This window comes from Labeo rohita, chromosome 19 (assembly GCF_022985175.1).
Source record: "Labeo rohita strain BAU-BD-2019 chromosome 19, IGBB_LRoh.1.0, whole genome shotgun sequence".
In the NCBI taxonomy this organism is placed as follows: Eukaryota; Metazoa; Chordata; class Actinopteri; order Cypriniformes; family Cyprinidae; genus Labeo; species Labeo rohita.
Window position 1 is genome coordinate 8,897,333 of NC_066887.1, and position 23,143 is coordinate 8,920,475.

The 23,143-nt window shown below is 34.3% G+C and overlaps 1 protein-coding gene across 1 annotated transcript in view; it reads left to right on the forward strand.

Annotated features, from left to right (window-relative positions):
* Positions 1-23,143, forward strand: part of lpcat1 (lysophosphatidylcholine acyltransferase 1) — a 39,863-nt gene that overhangs the window by 7,845 nt on the left and 8,875 nt on the right. Inside the window, exons 2-10 of the mRNA XM_051137215.1 lie at positions 5,431-5,570; positions 9,835-10,057; positions 15,342-15,383; positions 15,513-15,573; positions 19,536-19,594; positions 19,987-20,021; positions 20,279-20,333; positions 21,626-21,708; positions 21,889-22,014. Coding sequence (XP_050993172.1) covers positions 5,431-5,570; positions 9,835-10,057; positions 15,342-15,383; positions 15,513-15,573; positions 19,536-19,594; positions 19,987-20,021; positions 20,279-20,333; positions 21,626-21,708; positions 21,889-22,014 — 824 coding nt within the window. The remainder of the gene's footprint in view (positions 1-5,430; positions 5,571-9,834; positions 10,058-15,341; positions 15,384-15,512; positions 15,574-19,535; positions 19,595-19,986; positions 20,022-20,278; positions 20,334-21,625; positions 21,709-21,888; positions 22,015-23,143) is intronic.

Consider the following 23,143-nt stretch of genomic DNA (forward strand, 5'->3'; position numbering starts at 1 on the left):
GTTTGCACCAATTCTGCAGAATGGCCCATATAGACTATAATAGTGTGTGCATTTCTCAGATGTTCGCTAATACCTGCTCTTTGTCATTTTGCTTTTAATAAGTTTATGTAAGATATCAGTAAGGTATTTTAAAGGGGAGATCAAATGCTATTTCATCCATTCTGACTTATTTACATTGATTAATAATTGGACTCTCATGCTAAACATGATCAAAGTTTCAAAAAACAAGTTGGACGTATGACGCATTTCTGTGCCAAATACACTCATTCAGGGTTCGTCTAAGTTTCAAAAAGTATTTTGGAAAGGTGTCCCCCAACACCCCCACCCCCCCGTATTGTACTATTGTGTTTTGTTGTTTTTGTTTTTTAATTGTGCCTAAATAAAGGTTATATTGAGTTGAGCCCTGCTTATTTGGGAAAAAAATGTTTGCTATATTACCAAGTTTAATGATGCTGAGTTCAAAATGATCACTACAAACTGTCCATTATGTATTTTTCCTTCCACAAAATAAGAGTGAAGACTTTTCAAATATGTATCAGCTTTATCAAGTTTATCAAAATAACAAAAGCAGTCAAAAGTTTCTATTTTCATGACAAAGAAGTATTAAATGTGTATCATTTAACTTGCAGTCTGCAAAGGAGTGGAAAATTATGTTCAAATACTCAATTTAATGTTAAATAAATTTACATAAACAAGTTTGTAGTAACAAGAACAACAACAACAAAAAACTATAATTTTCTGTTGCTGTATAAAGGTAGTACAACACTAACAGATGTAGCAGAAAAGATCTGGGTAAGGTTTGCAGTTTCTTCTGTCACTGGCCGTAATGCTAACCTTGAAATCAGGGTTCACAGCGATGCCATAGAAGAACCATTTTTGGTTCCACAAAGAACCATTCAGTCAAAGGTTCTTTAAGGAACCATCACTTTCTTACCTTTTTATAATCTGAAGAACCGTCCTTAAGGTTCTTCAGATGTTAAAGGTTTTTTTATGGAACCATTTAAACAAAAAAGGTTCTTCTATGGCATCGTGAAGCACCTTTAGTTTTAAGAGTGTAGGCATAAAGCAATGTCTTCAGGATCTTTCATACATATGAAAATCAGTAAGGAACTGAATAGTTGTAACCCTGCTCAGAGAAATATCTAAATGAAGTCTTTTTGGCAGTTTTTGGTGATTAAGGGATAATACAAGAATACTTAACCATACAAATGATTGTCGAAAGTAAAAATGCAACAAAATGCACATTGCATTGTGACATACTAGAACAAAACAGACTATTTTTGAAATCAACGACCCAAAATTAATAAGAATCAAGTACATGATTTCATTAAGCAAACATGATGCAGGTTGTTGTAATATTTTACTAAATGTATAATTACAAGTAGCCTTGGTGAGTATTCATTCAGTATGATCATGAAATGTGCATCATGTGTACTATAGGCATACCCTATAGCGTACGCATAAAAGAACCAAACTATACTTAGGCTCTTAAGGTTAGTCTCTTTTAACTCAGACCAGAGAAAAACCTCTTAGAACACCCTGGAAAAGCCATATCATCTATAAGGTCGGACTCTTGCGTGGGTTTCATCGTGACTTTAAGTAGCTCTTAACCCCACTCAAAGAGACCAGCATCATCCGCCTGCTCTTTTACATCCCTGCTAAAAGCCTCAGCTGCAGGTTCGGCTGAAGAAGGGCTTCTTAACCCGCACATCCCCCTCATCCTCCCTCAGGCTCAAGCAGTTGGAGACTATGCATGAGGGGGGCTGTTAACGGGACCCCATAGGCTGGGATCAAGGCTGTGCCTCTCACTCCTGGGACATTATACAGTGTGTCGGGGTGGAGAAGGTCAACACCGGGTTATAATTCTTGTTCTCAGAAAATGATTTTATCTCCTCCCTCTTTGTTCAGAAAAGCATGAGAGGTGTATTTTTTTTTTTTGTAATCTCATAGGGAAGTGCTTTTGTATGTAGTCTTTCACTCAGTATATTTTACACTAGTGCTATCCCTCCTTCTAGCTCTCTCCAGCTCCCTCCCTGTCCCAAGAGAGCCATCGCCTCAGCCTCTAGATCAGTTTAATCTTTCTGTCAGGGCAGACCGCAGGTGTTGACAGCAGCTCTAGATAAATAAATAAACACTAAACAGGCCGCACATCTCCACCCACAGTTCATCTCCTCCTAATGGAGCCGTCGCGTGAGCCCATCCACATTTAATCACCGCTTTCAGTGAGACGCTCTGCTCCAGTTCTGATCTCACGGCGACAGCCTTATCCAGTGGTGTTAACGCTAACAGCACAGGACAGGTGTCAATCCAGTCAAATGAGTCATTTGTGAATGAGAACCTTATTCTAGACTCTACGAATGGAGCATTGGTTAAGAAACTCGTGTTATGGCTCTGTCGATTTTTCTTGGAAATTGGAAGCACATACTCTCAGGCATATTAAATATTCATTAACCGTTCTTGGTTTTAATGTGAGCTCGTTCCCGGCTTCTGCTTTGTCGTTGGTTTTTGTGACAAACTACCCGCAAATCTCCATTAGCCTTTTGCTGGGATCAACAAAGTTGAACTCCTATATTGTTGTAGCTGCAAGCTTTAACAAAATGGGTTTTTACATATCCAGACTGCTAATTTAGCCCTTTAATTAATTATGTATTATGTGTTCTCAGATCTAGTGGTTATTTGAAGCTTTGCAGCAATGATCTGCAAGAAGGAATGTAAGATCTTATTTAATTAATTGTTAATTTTTGAAGTAAAGCAATTATATATATATATATATATATATGTGTGTGTGTGTGTGTGTATATATATATGTATATATATGTATATACGTATATGTATGTATATGTATATGTGTGTGTGTGTGTGTGTATATATATATATATATATATATTAGTATAAAACTGAATTATTATTATTATTATTATTTTTAAACCATTTAAATGAAAACATACAATAAAACCAGTTTCTTTTGCTCACCAAGCCTGCATTTATTTGAACCAAAGTACAGCAAAAACAGTACAATTTTGAAATATTTTACTATTTAAAAGATCTGCTTCCTATTTGAATATATTTTAAAATGTAATTTATTCCTGTAATCAAACTGAATTTTTAGCATCATTACTCCAGTCACAAGATCCTTCAAAAATCCTTCTAATATTCTGATTTGCTGCTTAAAAACATGTATTATTATTATTATTATTATTATGTAGAAAACTTTGATAAATAGAACGTTTAGAAGAACAGCATTTATCTCAAATAGAAATCTTTTGTAACATTATAAATCAAAGAATGCTGAAAAAAAAAATACTTGACTGTTTTAAATATTGATATCAATAATAATAACAGTGTTTCTTGATCAGCAAATCAGCATATTAGAATGATTTCTGAAGGATCACATGACACTGTATGATGCTGAAAATTTAGCTTTGATAACAGGAATAAATTACATTTGAAAATGTATTCAAATAAAAAAACAGTTTTAAACTTTAAATAGTAAAAATGTAAAAATACTGTTAAACTTTTGACTGGTAGTGTATATTATTTATTTTTTACTCAAATATTGCAAGTAAATTTTACAAATAATTCCAAATAAATGGCAAGTAAGACATTGAACATTTACATTACTGAACATTATTGAACACATTAAATGTTATTTTGACGCAGGAAGATTAAAATAGCATTAAACTAGAATTTTCTTGTAAAAAGTACTGTAACAATCTTTGTTTCATTTGCACACTTTGAAGAATCATTTTTTTTTAACCATAAGTTTAATATGTTTTAACAATCAGGTTCACACACTATAGCAGTACACTTTTTGCCAGTTGTTTTATTGCATTTTTTTTTTTTTTTTTTTGCAATATACTTATGAACTTTAAACTGAAGTCACATTTCTGTACAGGATATGACTTTTACAAGAAGTGCACGACTGTTTTGTAGTTAAACAGTGTTAAAGCTTCAATAATATCTGCTGTTGGAAGGAAGAACATAAAAGAAAGCACAACATTTAGTTTACCAGTGTGGGCTAAAGTCTGTAGATGTAAACCATTGATGGGAACATGAGATATTTGTGGTCAAGAGGTCATCAGCTGATGCAAACCTGATCTTTCCCCTTCGATGATTTATTGCTTCAGTAACTGGTGTACAATTGAGAAATGTCTGGTATACTAGAGTTACATGTGATTAGATGAAGAAATAGTGGAAATTTGGAATGGAGTTTGAATTAACCAAATGATGAGACAGTGTAATGCTTTCATGTAAAGTCCATATCAGATACCATGAATGCCCTTCCTTCTGCTTTTAAAAACCCACTCCCATGGGAGAAAAAAGAGAGGCATCTAACATCAGTTGACCTTTTTTTCCTCTCTTCCTCATTTCCTGTTCTCTCTTATGTCTCTCTTATGCGATCTTGTTTTTCCTGAGTTGCCTATAGATGTGTGACATGTGATGTCCTTGTGCTCTGAGCTAATGGCTCTCTTTTCAGTCAAGAATGGCTCACCATGTGTATCTAATTCTGGCACTGCTAAAGCATTGGATTTTCTGTTATTTTGTAGAAACCAAAGACCTTATTTATTAAGTGTAGTATCATCCTAAATGTAAATTGCCAAAATATGTGACCATGGACCACAAAACCATATCATATTGTCGTAAGGGACAAAGTTTGGAAACACAACAGTATATTAGGGGCCTATGAAATAAGTCCTGTACTCTGTTTTTCTTTTCTTTTTTTAAGTTTGAATTCAAAGCTTAATTTTAAAAAAGCATATCTTATCAATGGAATTTTATAAAACTTTAACAGTTATAATTATTTTAACAGTGATAAGGCCCTATGAAATCATTCCTGTGATCATTTATACATTCTCACTCATGCACACACTCAACAGTATTTGTATTTAAATGACAAAGTCATCAGAATTTATTTGGCAAGTCAAGTCAGGAATTTGATCAAATCTGTTCATACATGCGTTTTATAAATGAAGCCCCAGGGTTCTTCATTCTTTATATTCAGCTTTGAAGTAAACTTAGATCATTAACTAAAGAGAGTTCAGTCTCTCAAAGTCATAAAACTGAAACATTTCAAAACCTTTAATGTAAGCATTACATCAACCGTCTTTATGGTTCTGCTTATAGAGCCAAATGTGAGTTTGGATGTATTGGCTTGTCTAGAAGTTCACTAGGACTGAGTAATCTAAATGTTAATGTTCCTCAGGCCTGTCTCTTTCTGTCTTTGACTATTGCACAGCGTAGCAAAATGTAATGTGGTCTCGCTGCATATTTTTGTTTCCTTTCTATCTCTTTCTGTAAATGATTCTCATATCTCACATGCTTTCTGTGTTCTCCAGCCCCGCGGCACTGCTAAACTGCTAAATTCTGGATAAACGTGAAAATATTTGATTTTAACCTCTGGTTAATTCTAACACACTCTTTCTCTCATAGATAGCTGTGATGACTGTGACGCTGTTCCCTGTTCGTCTGCTCTTTGCTGCGTTCATGATGTTGCTGGCCTGGCCATTTGCATTCGTGGCTACCGTTGGCCGTTCTGAGGATGCCGTTGAACCTCTGTCCTGGTGGAGGTGGTGAGTAACACATCAGTAATGCTAATCAAATGTAAGAGTTTGGGAACGTTAGCTGCATTTGCACTTCTGCCCTCTGTGTGAGGCTCTAAAACAGTCTTAAAGGGATAGTTCACCCCCAAAAATAAAAAAAAAATTGTCATTAATTACTCTCATGTTGTTTTAAACCCGCAACAACTTTGTTCATCTCCAGAACACAAAATAAGATATTTTTGATGAATTCCTAGAGCTTAGACAGCAACACAACTGACACATTCAAGACCCAGAAAGGTAGTAAGGAGTGTCTCAACCATAACATTATGAAGCTATAAGAATACTTTTTATGCACAAAGAAAACAGAAATAACTTTTTATTCAACTATTTTTTTCTTCTGTGTCATTCCCCACCACCAAACACAAGAGTAACACAATGCATCTAGTTAAAAATAATCAATATAATTCATTATCTGTGCGCACATTTTATTATTAGGGCTGGGTATTGACACATTTCACAAGTCAGTTCGAAACCAATTCTTGATTCAGTTAGAAATTCAATTACATTTTGATTCAGTATTGATTTTCTTAAGGAACACAGTCTCTTTAATAATATAGGGAGCCTTATTAGTTTATATCATTAAAGGTTAAAATTAACAACATGGTCCATGTAATTGCTGTTTTGTTTTTAGATATAATGATCAACATTCAAATAAAAATGTTGTATACCAACATCTCACACAAGGTGGTTTTTATATCAACTTTTAATTATATGATTGTTTATTCTCCAGTTCATTGCTGAAAAATATAAACGTTTACATGGTGGCTGTCATTAAAAACTTTTATAAATCTGTTTTCAGGACATATTCATTCAAACATATATGCTGATCTTTAGAGTTATTTTTTTATAGTTAACTATCACGTTATAGACATTTCCTGAGATAATGTGTTTGTGACATTGTTTACAAAGCTGTTTCATTGAGGTCTTTCTGTGGTTGACGCACTGAGCGATTACATTAAGTTGTACTGGTTCTTTCAACGTACCATATGAATGTCAAAACCCAACTGTTTGAGACTTTTACATTAAAAGATTGTGGAATTTATAGGTTCACTTTCAGAATGAAAATATCCTGATAATTTACTCACCCCATGTCCCCAATTCTAGGATTTTTCTCCATATATTGGACTTAATTTTTTCACTTTTCCCTACTGTTTTGAATCAAATTATACAGACAAAGAACTAAGCACCCATTAATACACAATGCATGAAGTCATGTATGCGAATCAAAGAGATAGTGCAAGATGACCATTTGTGGTTAAAAAGTATAAATGTTGTGTGACGTGCAGGTGAGCATTACTACTACAGTTGCTGACTACATAGAACGTTTCAATTCAGTGTCTGGTTAGAAGTTAGTTTACTAGGCTCTGGAACAATGCCGTAATCTAAATATTCTCAGATATTGGAGAGCTTTTCCTCTCTATTTTACCCTGCCAGAAAAAAAGAGCACTCTATTGTGTGTGTGACGTATGTGTGGCACACCTACACACACACACTGTCACATCACACTGCTCCATTCACATCGTCTCCATTCCACTATCACCTGATCGCTTCCAACAAGGCTTTTCATATTCCCTTACTGTGTGTTTGTCTGCCTGTGTGTATCTTTCTGTATCCCATTGTGCATGTGTTTGTTCTTGTGAGGGTGGAGAGAAGAGGTTTTTGTCTTTATCCACAATGTAAGTTTGAACAGACATGCTCAGTTACCAACACTGAAGAGGTCACCAAACTACTTTTTTGCTACTGTGCATGTTTGAGGAAAGAGTTTTAGTGAGACATCATGAGCCAGCAGTGTTTAGAAAGATATTTTCTAGTGCAGTTAATATTTAGCATGAAGTCCATGTAGAAAGCTAAAGTTTAACTAAACCAACACTAAATTTTAAGCATTTTCTAAAGACATTCTCAATGACAATTACCTAGTCTTTGAAAACAAATGCTGTACATATCATAAAGTAAAACAGACTTCATAGAGATTGTATTAAAATGTGCACTGTTATATGCAATGCTTAAAGACATAGCGCTGGAACCTCATTGTAATTGTTAGAATGGCCGGAGATCAGCAATCTCCATGTAAAACTGATCAGGCTGTCCAAATCCTAAGTTGCAGAGACTTGAAACTTGGAGGGATGGTAGTACTTACACAACGTCACCAAGGCTCGCCCCAATTGACCTGACGGGGGTGCTACAGCAATAAATAGTACAAAATTGCTCATAATGCCTAAATCGTTAGTCGCAGGCCTTAAGTCATTGGAATCCTTGGCTCACCTTGGCAAAATTTATGAGTATTTTGGGTATTTTGAAAAATCGACCTACTAGTCCTAGGTTTTTCCCCGATCAGAACCAAACCAATCGAGAAAGATTCTCTGTAGAGTGAATATCCATAATCATCAAAAAAAGATGAACTTTCGACTCACCATCGCCAGTGGACGCCAAAATGTTTGAAAGGGGCAGGGCTGCTTTTTGTAAAACAGCTATGCCTTTTGAATAGAATGAAATACCTTTGTCAAACTCAGAATGCATATGTAAGACCTTGATCCTAATAAAAAAAATCACAGAGCTTGGCCACTTGGTGGTGCTATAAGAGGGAAAAACATAAAAATCATTATAACTACGCAACCATTTGTCTGATCAACTGGAAAATTGAGAAGGTTATAACTGCAGCCTGGAGATCTCCAAATGGGGGCGGTAGCTCCAAACTAGGGCGTGGCTTCCTCACATTGACGGACAGGCACATGACATGCATGTGCAGTTTTTCCCCCCAATCCACTTCAGCACAAACTCCGCCCCACAGCTGCTTCTAAAAGTTTTATTGGTTGTGTCAATCACAGTGTTAATTTCCTACACTATGCTACAAACAATACTAACCCCTAAACCTACCCCGCACCTGACCCTAACCTTAACCAATGAAACTGACTGCACGGTGGGATTGGTGCTGAATAGCGTGGCAGATAAACAGTTAATAAGATTATGCAATATAAGATCAGCGGGACGTTCTGTAACTCCCCAACCAAACCTCACCGGAAAATGGGACCTTTTTAGTTACACTCAGCGTCACTACACCATCCTACCCTGCGAATTTCAAGTCCCGGGATGCCCCCGTTTCTTAAAACAAAGCGATAGAGTAAAACCTTGCTGTGACGGCTCGCGGCTGATTCCCGTTTACATCATTAAGCAGAAGTTCTAATTCAGTCCGCTGGCCACAAGCTTTTCTGCTTTCACTGAGCATATTTATTTATGTAGCATATTTTATTTTATTTTAGAATAGCTAGAAACAATGTTTAATTTATAAAGTTTTATTTTGAAATGTAAGTCACATAACAGTTGGCTGAAGCCAATGGTGAAAGTCTTTGCGTGACGAGACCCCGCCCCATTTTGGAGGTTATGCCCACTTTTGGAGTTCCCGCCCCCATTTGGAGATCTCCGGTCTGCAGTTATACATACTTGGGAAAATTGGGATGCAGCGTCTTTGTCCCAAGTGTCATAAGTGTCTATAAGGACGTTTGTGTCTCAAAAACATGGCCAGCATTGGCCAATGAACTTTATAGCACCTATCAGACGAGGCTAACGGAAGATTATTGGAGCAAAACTCTGCTTGTTGGACTTGTGGCCCTTAAGTTCTGTGAGAAATTTGAAGGAAATCGGCCACTGTGGGGGTGACATCACATTTTTCACATTGCCAAAAATGTTCATATATTCACACATAGGCTAGATCTACACATTGTATGATCGATCTCCTCATTCTGAAGAACTTTGCCTCTAGGACCACTGCTGTCGATTATACCGTGCTTTAATTATTTGACATTATTTAAAGAACACTACTCTTGCAGACTCCTCCAGTTCAACCATAGGTGGCGCTATAACAGTCATAAACATTTAAAATCATCATATTTCTTTGGTAAAATACCTGGATTTAGGTGGCTAGGTGGTTACAGTCTTGCTAAGTAATGTTATGTCTTTTTCCAAATGTGCCAATGAGCAAATGCCTTACAGCACTTAAATGCCAATAATCGCTGCTTACAGCTATATTTTCACATTTAATATCTAGTTTCTTTCAGAAATGCATTACGTTAGTGAATGAAAATAGTTTGCAGTGCAGCTTCATGTTGATTTTGAATGCTGTCTGATGTAGAGCACAGTCAGTTAGATGTGAAGGCAGTTGAATTGGCACAAACTGTCAGGAAGCAGGTGACATTCTCCTACTAACTCTGTTTTTGTTTGCCTTTTTCTGTCTCTCCAGGCTGGTAGATCTGGTCCTAAAGGCCATCATGAGAGCCATGTGGTTTTCCGGAGGGTTTCATTGGGTCAGTGTAAAGGGCCGGCCAGCGCTGCCCAGTGAAGCGCCCATCCTCACCATGGCCCCTCACTCATCCTACTTTGACGCCATCCCAGTCACCATGACGATGGCCTCTATAGTGATGAAGGCTGAGAGTAAAGACATTCCACTCTGGGGCAGTGAGTTCTTTTAAAAATATATAAATATACAAACATTTAAATTCTTCAGTTTGTTCTGTTAAACTTTGAGCTGCTTTGCCTTTGATCAATTTAACCTGATCTAATGACGAAAACGTACCTTTGGGAACTTTTCCCGCAAGATGCGAAATATGTCGCACCATGTACGTTTCGCGACACATCCTATGTGAAATGTCCACTGGTTGGTGCTAAAAGTGTTTTTTAAAAGACGTATTAAAATGACATACACGTGTGCACTACACCTAAACCTACACGATTATATGAACAAAAGAGGATGTGACGTAAAAGCGCAATCGCAAGCATGCAGATTTAGCTTGTTTTTCCATCTCTCATCTTTTAACTCTTCATCGCGAGTCATGTTTTTCATTGCATTTGTACCCAAGGATTCCTCATTTGGACCCAAGTCCTATTCCGTGCTGGCTGAGCTACTGAGCAAGCTTCTTATGTCCGGAAAGTGAAACATATGGAGCTGTAATCATAACTGTGTACAAAAACTGTTACAAGTTTTACCGCCTCTAGTTTTCACTTCTGTTGGAAATTGCAGTGATATGTACAAATTGATATGTTTTTCGCATCTTGCGAAAAAATTCCCACATGTACCTTTTCGTCAAGAGATCAGGTAGGATATTTTTTGTTTGTTTGTTTTATTTTATTCATCTTTATGTTAAGGGCTACATTGTTGTACAAAAGTTTGGGGTCTGTAAGATTTTTAAAACGTTTTTGAAAGAAGTCTCTTATGCTCATCAAGGCTGCATTTATTTGAATAAACATACAGTAAAAACAGTAATATTGTGAAATATAGCTAAAATTTAAAATAATAATTTACTAGTTTGATATATTATAAAATGTATTTTATTCCTGTGATTCAAAACTTGAATATATTTAGCATTATTACTCCAGTCTTTAGTGTCACGTGATCCTTCAGAAATCATTCGAATATGCCGATTTGCTGCTTAAGAATAATTTCTTCTCATTATCAACAGTGTTGGGGGTAATTACAAGTAACGTATGTAATAAGATTTTCGAGCAAATAAGGCCTTTAAGGTTGTGAGGATTTAAGATGTAGTCCAACGCAAAATATATGGCTAAACACACACTAAAACACATCCATGATGGAGAAAACACTCACAAACACAGAAATTAAATAGTTAAACTGTTATATTAATGCTCATTAAGCATTACTGCTTTTACACACACAGACATAATTTGTTGCACCTTGAAGATTTGTGTAATAAATGGTAGGTGACAAAATGTTTAGTGCAAATATTGACTTTAAGATTTTATATATCATTTTCAGGTTTCGCTGTAATCATAATCTTGTATTATTGTCAAATATGATATATCTGTATAATTTAAGTGTTAAACTTTGACTAAATGTGATTTGAAATGTTGTAACAGTGATTTAGTTTATGCATAAATTGAAATTAATTGAAAACAAGCCATGAAATGCACTGTTGTAGTCTGTTTAATGATGCATTAATGGTCTTCTACTGCCATCTAGTGGTTAAAGTTGCAATTTCATGGCGTTTTAAAAAAAGGATGCATTGTTTTAAGTTTATAACTGTAACTTTGCCTTTTTTGCCTTATGTTGATAAAATTGTATGCTTCTTTAGAATCATATGATAATGATTTTACTTAGGTTTGTGAAATTTTGTTTTCTTTTAGGATTTATAGATTTTTGGGTACAGTAGATCATGATCTTATTATTAAGTGGTGCTGTTTTTGCTGTCTAAATGCAAATGTTCAACATTTTTTTGATAATTGTTGATCTAGAGGGTCCAGAGAATGTTACTACAGTGATTTTATGTATTTTGAGTTTAAAACCTAGGACTAGTTTACAAAAGTAGGTTTTTTTTTTTTTTTTAAATAATATAACATATTTAAAGAATAGTTGGATTGACAGCAATGGTCCTGGAGGCAAAGTTGTTCAGAATGAGGACATCTATATCATATGATATGAAGATCTAGTGGTTGTGTGAATATATTTGCATGTTTTTAGCAAGTTGAGGCCAATTACCATAGAAATTTTGTTTTTGAAGCCGTTTTAACTGTTATAGTGCCACCTATGGTCTGATCTTCATGAAACTTTGCATGCCTGTTTAGCATCATAAAAGGTTGTGTGGATTTAAGATGTAGTCCAATGCAAAATATATGGCTAACACAATAAAACACATCCATGATGGAGAATAAACTCACAAACAGAAATTAAATAGTTAAACTGTTATATTAATGTTCATTAAGCATTACTACACACACATTTTGTTGCACGTAAGAGATTTGTGTATTAAATGGTAGGTGACAAAATGTTTAGTGCAAGTCTTTTTAAGATTTTATATATAGTTTTCAGGTTTCACTGTAATCATAATCTTGTATTATTGTCAAATATGATATATGTGTTTAAATGAAGTGTTAAACTTTGACTAAATGTGATTTGAAATGTTATATAGTGATTTAGTCTTTGCATGAATTGAAATGAATGGAAAATCTGTGAATAGCACTGCGCATTTCAATGAGCCATTGGTGGTCTTCTACTGCCATCTAGTGGTTATAGTTGTAATTTCATTACATTTTGAAGAGCGATGCATTGTTTTTAAGCTTTATAACTGTTACATTGCCTTTTTTTGCCTGATGTCTTTAAAATGCAGGCTTGTTTAGAATCATATGATGATGATTTGACTTAGGTTTGTGATATTTTCTTTTCTTTTAGGTTTTATAGACTCGGGTACAGTAGATCATGATCTTATTATTAAGCGGTTATGTAAATGGACGAGACCAGTCAGATTTCGCGAGATCTCGTGACAGTATCCTCCCACAACATTTTGCCATGTTTACATTAGAGCTGCACTATTAATCCTTAAAATATTGAGGTGTCGATTCAAACACCCACGCGATCTTATTCCTAAATGACAACGAGTTATCTATGTCTATTAGGACTGTTTCACATCGCCAGTGTCAGTGGAGCGTGAGAAGCAGGTTTTGTCGCTGCCATGTTAATGAATCAGAAGATCGGAGTAAATGTGAACGCAGAAAGAGCAACACAAACAGTCTTTTCAACCACATTATAATCATTATTTCAGTGTTACAGATATTTAAATAATAGAAGTACTGGGATAAAAGTTTATAGTTTGGGTATAAACACTTATTGTCTACAGTAGCGATAAAAATGAAAGTATTTTAACACGTGTATCTATTGTAACGCTTATCCTCTTCCGCCAGGAGGTGGCGACAACTGCCCGTTTAAAAAAAAAGTATGTCATTGAATCATTCATTCAGGAGATTTCAATAGTCAAACAAGTCTTAATGAAGTGAGACACTGTCTCCTTTATTGAATGTTTTTTTTTTTTTTTTGTTTAAATGAATATATGTTTTTAAAAGACTTAAGCAATGAACAGTTTGTCATTTGCCATTTACCATACACAGCTTGTGTTTTTGAAGCCTTTATAACTGTTATAGCGCCACCTATGGTCCGATCTTTACGAAACTTTGCATGCTTGTTAAGAATCATCTGACACATGTTTTCACCAATTTTCGTAAAGTTTTGAGTTTTTGTTTAGTATTGATAGGCTTTTGGGTATATGTGGCCACGCCCCTGTTGTAAATGACCCCGTTATAGCTAACCGAAGGACAAAATTCAACATTTGTTTGATAATTATTGATCTAGAGAGTTCAGAGAATATTACTGCAGTGGTTTGATCGAGATTAAGCGAAAAACCTAGGACTAGTTCACAAAAGTAGGTTTTTAACATATTTGTGAATAATTAATGAACGGTTTGATTGACAGCAATGGTTCTTGAGGCAAAGTTGTTCATCATGAGGAGATCTATCAAATGATATGAAGATCTAGTCTTTGTGTGAATAGATGAGCATTTATTTAGCCATTTGAAGCCACTTACCATACACAGCTTATGTTTTTAAAGCCTTTTTAACTGTTATAGCGCCACCTATGGTCCGATCTTCACGAAACTTTGCATGCTTGTTAAGAGTCACCTGACACATGTTCTCACCATTTTTCGTAAAGTTTTGAGTTTTCGTTTAGGTTTTATAGGCTTTTGGGTATATGTGGCCACGCCCCTTTTGTAAATGACCTTGTTAAAGCTAACCAAAGGACAAAATTCAACATTTTTTTGATAATTATTGATCTAGAGAGTCTGGAGAACTGTGCTGCAGTGGTTTGATCGAGATTGAGTGAAAAACCTAGGACTAGTTCGCAAAAGTAGGTTTTTCACATATTTGTGAATAATTAATGAATGATTTGATTGACAGCAATGGTTCTTGAGGCAAAGTTGCTCAGCATGTGGAGATCTATCAAATGATATGCATATTGTGTGGATGTGTGAAACACCACGTGAGTGAGGCAAGTTACAGAGGCAAAAAACTCGTTAGCGCCAACTAGTGGCCGATTTCTTTCAAAATTCTTACAGTCCTTTAGGGCCATGAGTCAAACATGCCCAGTGAGTTTCGTTCCGATTGACGTCCGTTAACCTTGTCTAATGGGTGCTCAAACTTCATTGGCTGATGGCGGCCATGTTTTTTGAGATACACCAATGTCCTTATAGACCCTTATGGCACATTGGACAAAGACACTACATACCAAGTTTGAGGTCGATCGGACTAACGGTTGCGTAGTTATAGGCATTTTCGTGTTTTTTTCCCTTATAGCGCCACCAAGTGGCAGAGCTATGCAATTTTTTTGATTTGACCAAAGATTGAGCTCTTACATATGCGTACCAAGTTTGGTGAAGATACCTCATTTGGTTCATGAGTTATAGCCATTTTAGTAAAAATGGTCTCCCACCTGACAAACTTTTTGGGGCCCCTTCGCAACGATGAGTCAAAATTTCAACTTTTTTTTAATAATTATTGGTATTCACTGTCCAGAGAACATTTCTGCAGTGGTTTGGTTCCGATCGGGCGAAAAACCTAGGACTAGTTCGCAAAAGTAGGTTTCGGACATAATTAACATTTGCGGAAAAACGGGGCCTCCAGGACCCCAAATCACAGGGGGGTTTTTAAATTTGTATTGATCCAAGGATTCCAAAAATGTTAAAATTTTGAGTCTACGACAAGCGGTTTAGAAGTTATGACCACTTTCGCGTTGTTGATCGCTGTAGCGCCACCTATAGGCCGATTAGGGCGATACTTTGTCACAACGTCCCCACGGGGAGCTCTACCATTTGGCCAAGATTCAGCTCTCTAGGCCCTACGGTTTTGTCTGCACGATCAGTTTTAGCGGAAAATAATAATAATAATAATAAAAAAAATCCTAACAATTAGGAGATCAAACGCAGAGCTTGTTCTGACGGCGAATGGCCTCAGGTACCACACAAACGCACACAGACCTGTGATATTTCACACTGAACGTAATGACATTTGTACATTTTTGGAGCAGTTTATATCATGATTTGTGCCATGAGGTATTTCCCTCTGACTGTGGCCTGTTTTCAGATCATGATATTCCCGGAGGGCACATGCACCAATAGGTCCTGTCTCATCGAATTTAAGCCTGGTATGTGCCCACCTCTGATATCTGCTGACTAAGCACACTTCCCATGCCCACAATGTTTGAGTCTAAGAAATGTTAGGAAACTTTAGTGATAGTTCACTAATATTTAGCTAAATCTGCAGTTGGTATGTGTGTGTTTTGGTGTTTGCTCTTTCTTTGTACCCTCTCTAATCTGCGGCCCATCATGGTTCACAGCGCTTGAGAGATTTGGCGATTGGCTTCCTCTTCCTGTGTGCGCTGTGGATTGTGATGGTCTTTTCTCCTAAAATCCCCCTGTCCTCTGTCAGTCATTGTATCGACTCTATTCCTCTAATCCTCACCCCTCCTCTTTCTATCGCCAGTGTGTTTTCTCTTGTCTGGCTCTCTCACTTTTCTCTCTACAACTTTTAATACTAGAGCTCTGACTGCACCAAACAACATCAGCTGTGGTGGTGTGCAGCCAGATTGCTCTCCAATACAAAAACCAGGCCAGAGACCGAGTTTGAATGTGTGGAGAGAGTTCTGGTGCTTTTTGAACACGTTCATTAATGTTTTATAGGCAGGGCCTAAAATTAACACTCATCAAGAACCAGATGCAGGTAATAATTAGTGCTGTTGAGAATATGAAACTGATTACTCACCAGTTGGCTGGTAATTACTTTTACAAACTCCAACAATGCCTGATAACGCAATATGGTTTAGCATGATTAAATAACAAAGACTGTGTTATGTAAATCTGTATATAGATGGGTTTATACATCTGCTGTCAGCAAAAGAAAGGGAATTCCGAAGATACAAATATAAAAGCTTTAATCAAAATAAAAGCTTTATGGTAAAAATATCCAGAAGTATTAGTATTGCAATTGTATTTTGTTATAATTGTATAATTGTATTATTATTATTATCATTATTATTATTACTTTACATTTCAATAGTATTATAAAATACTTCCCAGTTCCATAGTATTATAGTGAGATTTCCTTATTGATGTTGTTTTTATTAATTGATTAAATAATAACAACAATAATAATACTAAATAAATAATTGAAATACTACTACTACTACTACTACTACTACTACTAATAAATTGTTGTTGTTGTTTTTTGTTGTTATTATTGATTATTATTGTTGTTGTTGTCGTTATTATTAATAAATATTTTACTGTTCAGTAGTATTATAGTGACATTTTATTTAATTTGCACTTTTTTAAAATAATAATAATAATAATAATACAACTCTATAATAATAATCATAATAATGATAATAGTAATAAAGATTATTTTTATTATTATTAGTAGTAGTAGTAGTTGTACTAATTATTATTACTACTACTACTACATATTTTACAGTTTTGATTTAATTTATAATTTGAATAATAAATAACTTTCATAATAATAATAATAATAATAACAAATTATTATTATTATTATTATTATTATTAAATACTTCACCATTCCATAGTATTATAGTGCTATTTCCTTATAGATTTCACTTTTCACTTTTATAATTGAGTTTAATAATTATAATATGATAATATTAATGTTAAATATTTTACTGTTCTGTAGTATTTTAGTGATATTTATTTTGATTTAATTTTATAATTTGAATAATAATACGTTTAATAATAATAATAATATTTTTATTATTATTATTATTATTATTATTATTATTATTAAATACTTCACAGTCTTATAGTGTTACAGTACAATTTCCTTATAGTTAATTCTTAAAGTTTAATTAAATCATTATAATATGATAATGTTAATTATTTTACTGTTTAGTGTTATAGTGCTATTTATTTTCATTTACTTTTATAATTTGAACAATTATAAATACATTTTATAATAATAATAATTTATTATAATTGTTGTTATATTATTATTATTATTATTATTATTATTATTTTTATAAAATAACCAAGCCATTCAAAAACTTGGATTTTTAAATGTAGTCAGTAATCTTCAGTGTATCGAAAAACAGAGGAGCTGCAGCTGTGTGTGCAATAGCATGGTGCAATTATCTTTTATTTACAGTAGTTGTGCTCTGCCTAAAAAGTACAGGCACACTTCCGCTCATGTGGACGCAAGCTTTAGTCAAGGACAGTAGCAGCTCAGAACACCACAATGGTGAAAGATGCAAATGAATGATGGCTGATTTTTATATTTGCATTAGTTGACTTGCTGTGTCTAAAACTTCAGTTGAGTTTGTCAAAGGTGAGTGAGTTCAGGCTTAGTGGGTAGATTGGCCAGTTTCTATTAGCAACAAGTAATAAGGAGCTGTTTGTAAGCTGAAGGGCATCTCTCATCTCTCTACACCTTCCAAGAAGTGATGAGATCTGACTGGCACAGAGTGAAACAGAGGCTCAGAATAGAGAGAAAAAGAGACCGATATTGTTTTCTTAAAAGGAACACCAGGTATTAATATTTGTATGGCTTAATATAATGTAATTGAAGTCTCTTACTGAAATATATAGTAGAAAACCCATGAAAGACTTACGTAATGACAAGTGTCAGCATGTGTACCATGTTTACCTCCTGCCAGGATGGCATCTAGCGTTTCTTGCCTCTGCCATTTGTAAGCTATTTCAGTAGCTGTGGTCGACTAACAGCCTCAAAGGCATCAGGGCTACAGTGGAGAAAACAAAGATGCTGGTCTTTACAAAGTTTTATTCATCCACAGGCATCTTCCCATTCTTTTCTCCTCTTCTTATCACTAGTTCAGCAGTAGAGACTTACATTGCTTCTCTCATTGCCCTTCAATTGAAAGTTTCAACCAAAACGTGTATTTTCAGAGTTGTGTTGCAGTAAAAATAGCAACAGGTAGTGCCAGTAGCTCACAGAGTGCAAGCATTTCATGTCATCAAAATAATGGCGCCCCTCATAGTCCAAAATATGTATAAAATGATGTGGATTTTTAAAATAACCTTTCAACCTTTCATGGGTTTCCAATGACATATTTCAGAAAGAGACATAATTTACATTATATTAAGCCATACAAGTCTTAACACCCGGGTTCCCTTGAAAAAAAAAAAAAAAATAAATAAATAAATAAATAAAATAAAATAAAATATAAAATGTAAAATAAAATATAAAATAAAAATATAATATAATATAACATTATATATAATAAAATAAAATAAAATATAAAGTTATTTTTACTGCAAAAAATACAGTTAAAAAGTAATTTTAAACAACAACAAGTTATTTAAATAATACAATAATAATGTTTTCTGTTTGAATATACTTTAAAATGTAATTTATTGCTTTGATGGTAAAGCTACATTTTCAGCATCATTACTCCAGTCTTCATTGTCACATGATCCTTCAAAATTCATTCTGATGTGAAACATTTATTATTATTATCAATGTTAAAAACATTTATTTTATTTTTGTGGATTTTTTTCAGGACTTTTTTTAATGAATAGAAAGTTCAAAAGAACAGCATTTATTTGAAAAATAAACCTTTTGTAACATTATAATCATGATCAATTTAATGTGACTTTTCTGAATAAGCATATAGAGTTTGAACTGCATGTGCAGTACATTTTTTGAGAAGTGGTGTGTATATGTATATATATATTAGTTACAAAATAAGCAATCCACCTCACCAAAAGACAGTTTCAATTGTAAAAAGTTCTTGAAACAAATGTTCAGCTCATCATGAAGTTTGTATTGATAGAAACTATGTTCTAATCCCATAAATTATGTGTTATTATCCATTTTATTGTGCTGCATCTCATAAAGCTTGAGTGTTATGCAAGTAATAGGTTTGCAGTCACATCTGAATATTAAAAACAATGAAGCTGGATGAGTTCAGTAGGTCTGGATGCTTAAGTTCACACCCACAGTCAAACAGAAGGCTCATGTTTCAGCCCAGGCTATAGTTTTAATGCCACACCCTGCCCTCGGAGTGGAACGAGGTCAAAGCACAAGCCCTCTCTCTCATTCTCACTCGTTTACCGTCCTTTTGTCCCTCCTTTCCTGCAGGTGCATTCATCCCTGGAGTTCCCGTGCAGCCTGTGGTGTTGCGGTATCCTAATGAGATGGTAAGTATACGCTCTATACGCCCAAACAGGGAGTGTCATTGGTGACTTACATTCTGCAGCTGTGCATTATGTGTCTCCATTCATGAAGACTATGAATTTATCTTTCACAGTCCAATCAACTGTTATACTTTTCTATCCACTGTCAAAACCTTGTCTGTCTATCATGTCTTTGTTTTCTTCTCTCATGAATAATACAAGCCCAGCAATCTCTTAGGGCGCTTAGAGCCAAGATTGTGTTGTCAGAGGAGCGAGGTCAAGTTCAAGTGGTTAGGTTAGGTGTGTGTGCGGGATAGTTAGTTGTTTAGGTGGATACTGCCTGCATAACAGTCGTGTTTTTGTTTGAGATGCCAAGCCTATTCATTGGCGTCTTTCTCTTCTCGCTTCCTCGACAGGATACAATCTCATGGACGTGGCAAGGGCCTGGAGCGTGAGTCTCTTGAGTTCCCTTAAAGGGATAGTTCATCCTAAAATAATAAATAAAAAAAGAAAGTCACTGTTTAGTCACATTCCAAAGCTGTATGCATTTTTTTTTTAACAATATTTTAAAGAATGTTGTAACTTCAGTTCTCATTTACTTAAATTGTATTTTTTGTCTATTTATTGAACTGGGTGTAGATTAATGGTCAAGTTTATGTGTTTGTATATATTTGTTATATTTAAAATCATCCCATTGTCTTTTTTCAGATTTAAGATTCTGTGGCTCACATTATGTCAGCTACATAACTCCGTAGAAATAGAGGTGAGGACTCACATTTTGGTATGAATATCATGTTATTTTAGTATTATTTATATGCCATTATTAAAAAAAAAAAAAAAAAAAAAATATATATATATATATATATATATATATATATAATGCTTGTACAATATTTTAGAGCTTTTTGTTTTTAATATTTTCATTTTTCAGTTTAGGTTTTTGTCATTTTGACATTTATTTAGTTAGTTAATTAGTTAATTTAGGCTTTATTTTAGTTTTTGTCTTAAATCTAGTAATTAAAGCAGTTTTCTAAGGCAACATTTCTAATTTTCACCAATTTGTATCTAATTTTCATCATCTAATTTAGTTTCATAAACAATAATTTAATGAACAATTTTACCTAAAATTACCTTAAATTATTTTTAATATTTTTAGTTTTAGTTAACATGTTTAGTTTAGTTTAGTTTAGTTTAGTTTAGTTTTAATCTAAAATTTAGTAATTCAAGCAATTTGCCTAGGTAACATTTCTAATTCTCATACATTTTCATCTAATTTTCATCATCTGATAGTTTTGATTTGTTTTGATTTTTTTGTGTTGTTAAATTTAATTTAGTTTAAAATGTAATTTAATTTTTTACCTAAAGTTACCTTAAATTATTATTTTTTTATTATTTGTAATATTTTTAGTTTTAGTTAATATTAACAAAACTGGAAAGTATGCACAAATCAGATTTGATGATATAGAAATGTTTATTTTATTTTATTTTATTTTATTTGTTTTATTTTATCACAGTTTTAGGGTTTATTTTAGTTTTAGTCTTAAATTTAATAATTCAAGCAATTTGCCAAGAAACATTTCTGATTTTCACCAATTTTCATCATTTAATAATTTTTAATTTAATTTGATTTAATTTAATTTAATTTAATTTAATTTAATTTAATTTAATTTAATTTAATTTAATTATTTTTTTAATGTATATATTTTTTTATTTTTTTCGGTTTTTGGTTTTACTTTATTTTTTATTTTTAGTTAGTCTAGTCTTAAATGTAGTAATTTAAAATAATTGCCAAGACAACATTTCAAATTTTCCAAATTGAATTTCCTTTAAGTAATTCTAGTGATAATATTTATTTATTTAGGTTTTCTTTTATTTTGAGTCATAAATTGAGTAATTCAAGCAATTTGCCAAGGCATTAATTTTCATAAATTTTCACCTGATTTACATCATCTAATATTTTAATTTTATTTTTTTAATTTAATTTAATTTAATTTAATTTAATTTGAATAATGACAAGTCAGATTTGAGGATGATAAAAATGTTTTGCCTGTCCAGTATCTTCCTACGTACACCCCATCAGAGGAGGAGAAGAAGGATCCAGCCCTGTTCGCCAGCAACGTGAGACGTATCATGGCCAAGTGAGTGGATTTTAAACACTTGACAAAGTGTTTTTGTTGTGACAGACTTTATTAACACAAAGAACACAAGAAATTAGAGGTCTGTTTGTTTGTCTTTACATTTCTTTCTCACAAAAGGCCCAAGTGTCCTGTAATCAGTAATATCATGTTTTCATATTGGGTGTTTACTTTTCTCCATAGGGCGCTTGGGTTGCCCATTATCGATTACTCCTTTGAGGACTGCCAGCTTGCTATGGCCAAAGGGCCTCTACGTTTGCCCAGACACACCTGTTTGCTGGAGTTTGCAAGACTGGTACGACGTTTGGGGTGAGTAGAGCAGAAGCATGTCGCCGATGCATGCTGCCTACGATAACAAAAATAATGATCAGAGCTCAGTGTGAATCAGAGTTTTAGTCCTTAAAAATAGAAAGCAAAATGAAATATAAAGGCAAAGCAGAAAATGCAATACAAACAACCTAGTACCTTGTAAACACAACTTTGAGAACATACTTCGCATCTGTTATCATAAGGATGTCCTGAGTTGGTGGGTGACACAGGAATGACCATTGATCAGACTAGGCTTCATTAAGAGAACAACAGGAAGTTGGAACAGTAAGTGGAAAGTTTTCCTGCGGTTTCTGGAAGTCGGTTTGTCAGATTACAGCTTGTTAGACTTGCTGTTTGTCTGTGCGGTGTGCTTCAGATGGTCTCTGTAGCTCAAAATTTGGGATATCTGAGTCTTGCAGACCTGCAGGCTGGGATGGCCTGTTTAAATACCAGACTTGATCCCTCATTTTCTAAGATGAATGAATCATTTCTCAGGTTTTTATTGGGCAGCTGAGTTAAAGGAGAAGTCCACTTTCAGAACAAAAAATTGCAGATGATGTACTCACCCCCTCGTCATCCAAGATCATGTTCATGTCTTTCTTCAGTCGCAAAGAAGTTGTTTTTTTAAGGAAAACATTTCTGCATTTTTCTCCATATAATGGACTGATATGGTGCCCCGATTTTGAACTTCCAAAATGCAGTTTAAATGCGGCTTCAAATGATCTCAGATGCGGTTGTAAATGATCCCAGTCGAGAAAGAGGGGTCTTGTCTAGTGAAATGATTGGTTAATTTCATTTAAAAAAATACAATTTAAATACTTTTTAATCTCAATCGTCTTGTCTTGCTCTCCCTGAACTCTGTGTATTCTGGCTCAAGACAGTTAGGGTATGTTGAAAAACTCCAATCGTATTTTCTCCCTCAACTTCAAAAATCATTTCATAATCATCCTTCATTGCTGCAGAAGAACCAACCCAGTCTTTGCAATGTGAACATGCAAAGAAGATCAGACACCTTTTTTATTAAAAAAGGTACAACAGCGATATAGGATGATTTTGAAGTTGAGGGAGAACATGAGATGGGAATTTTTTGACATACCCTAACTGTCATGAACCGGAAAAAACTGAGTTC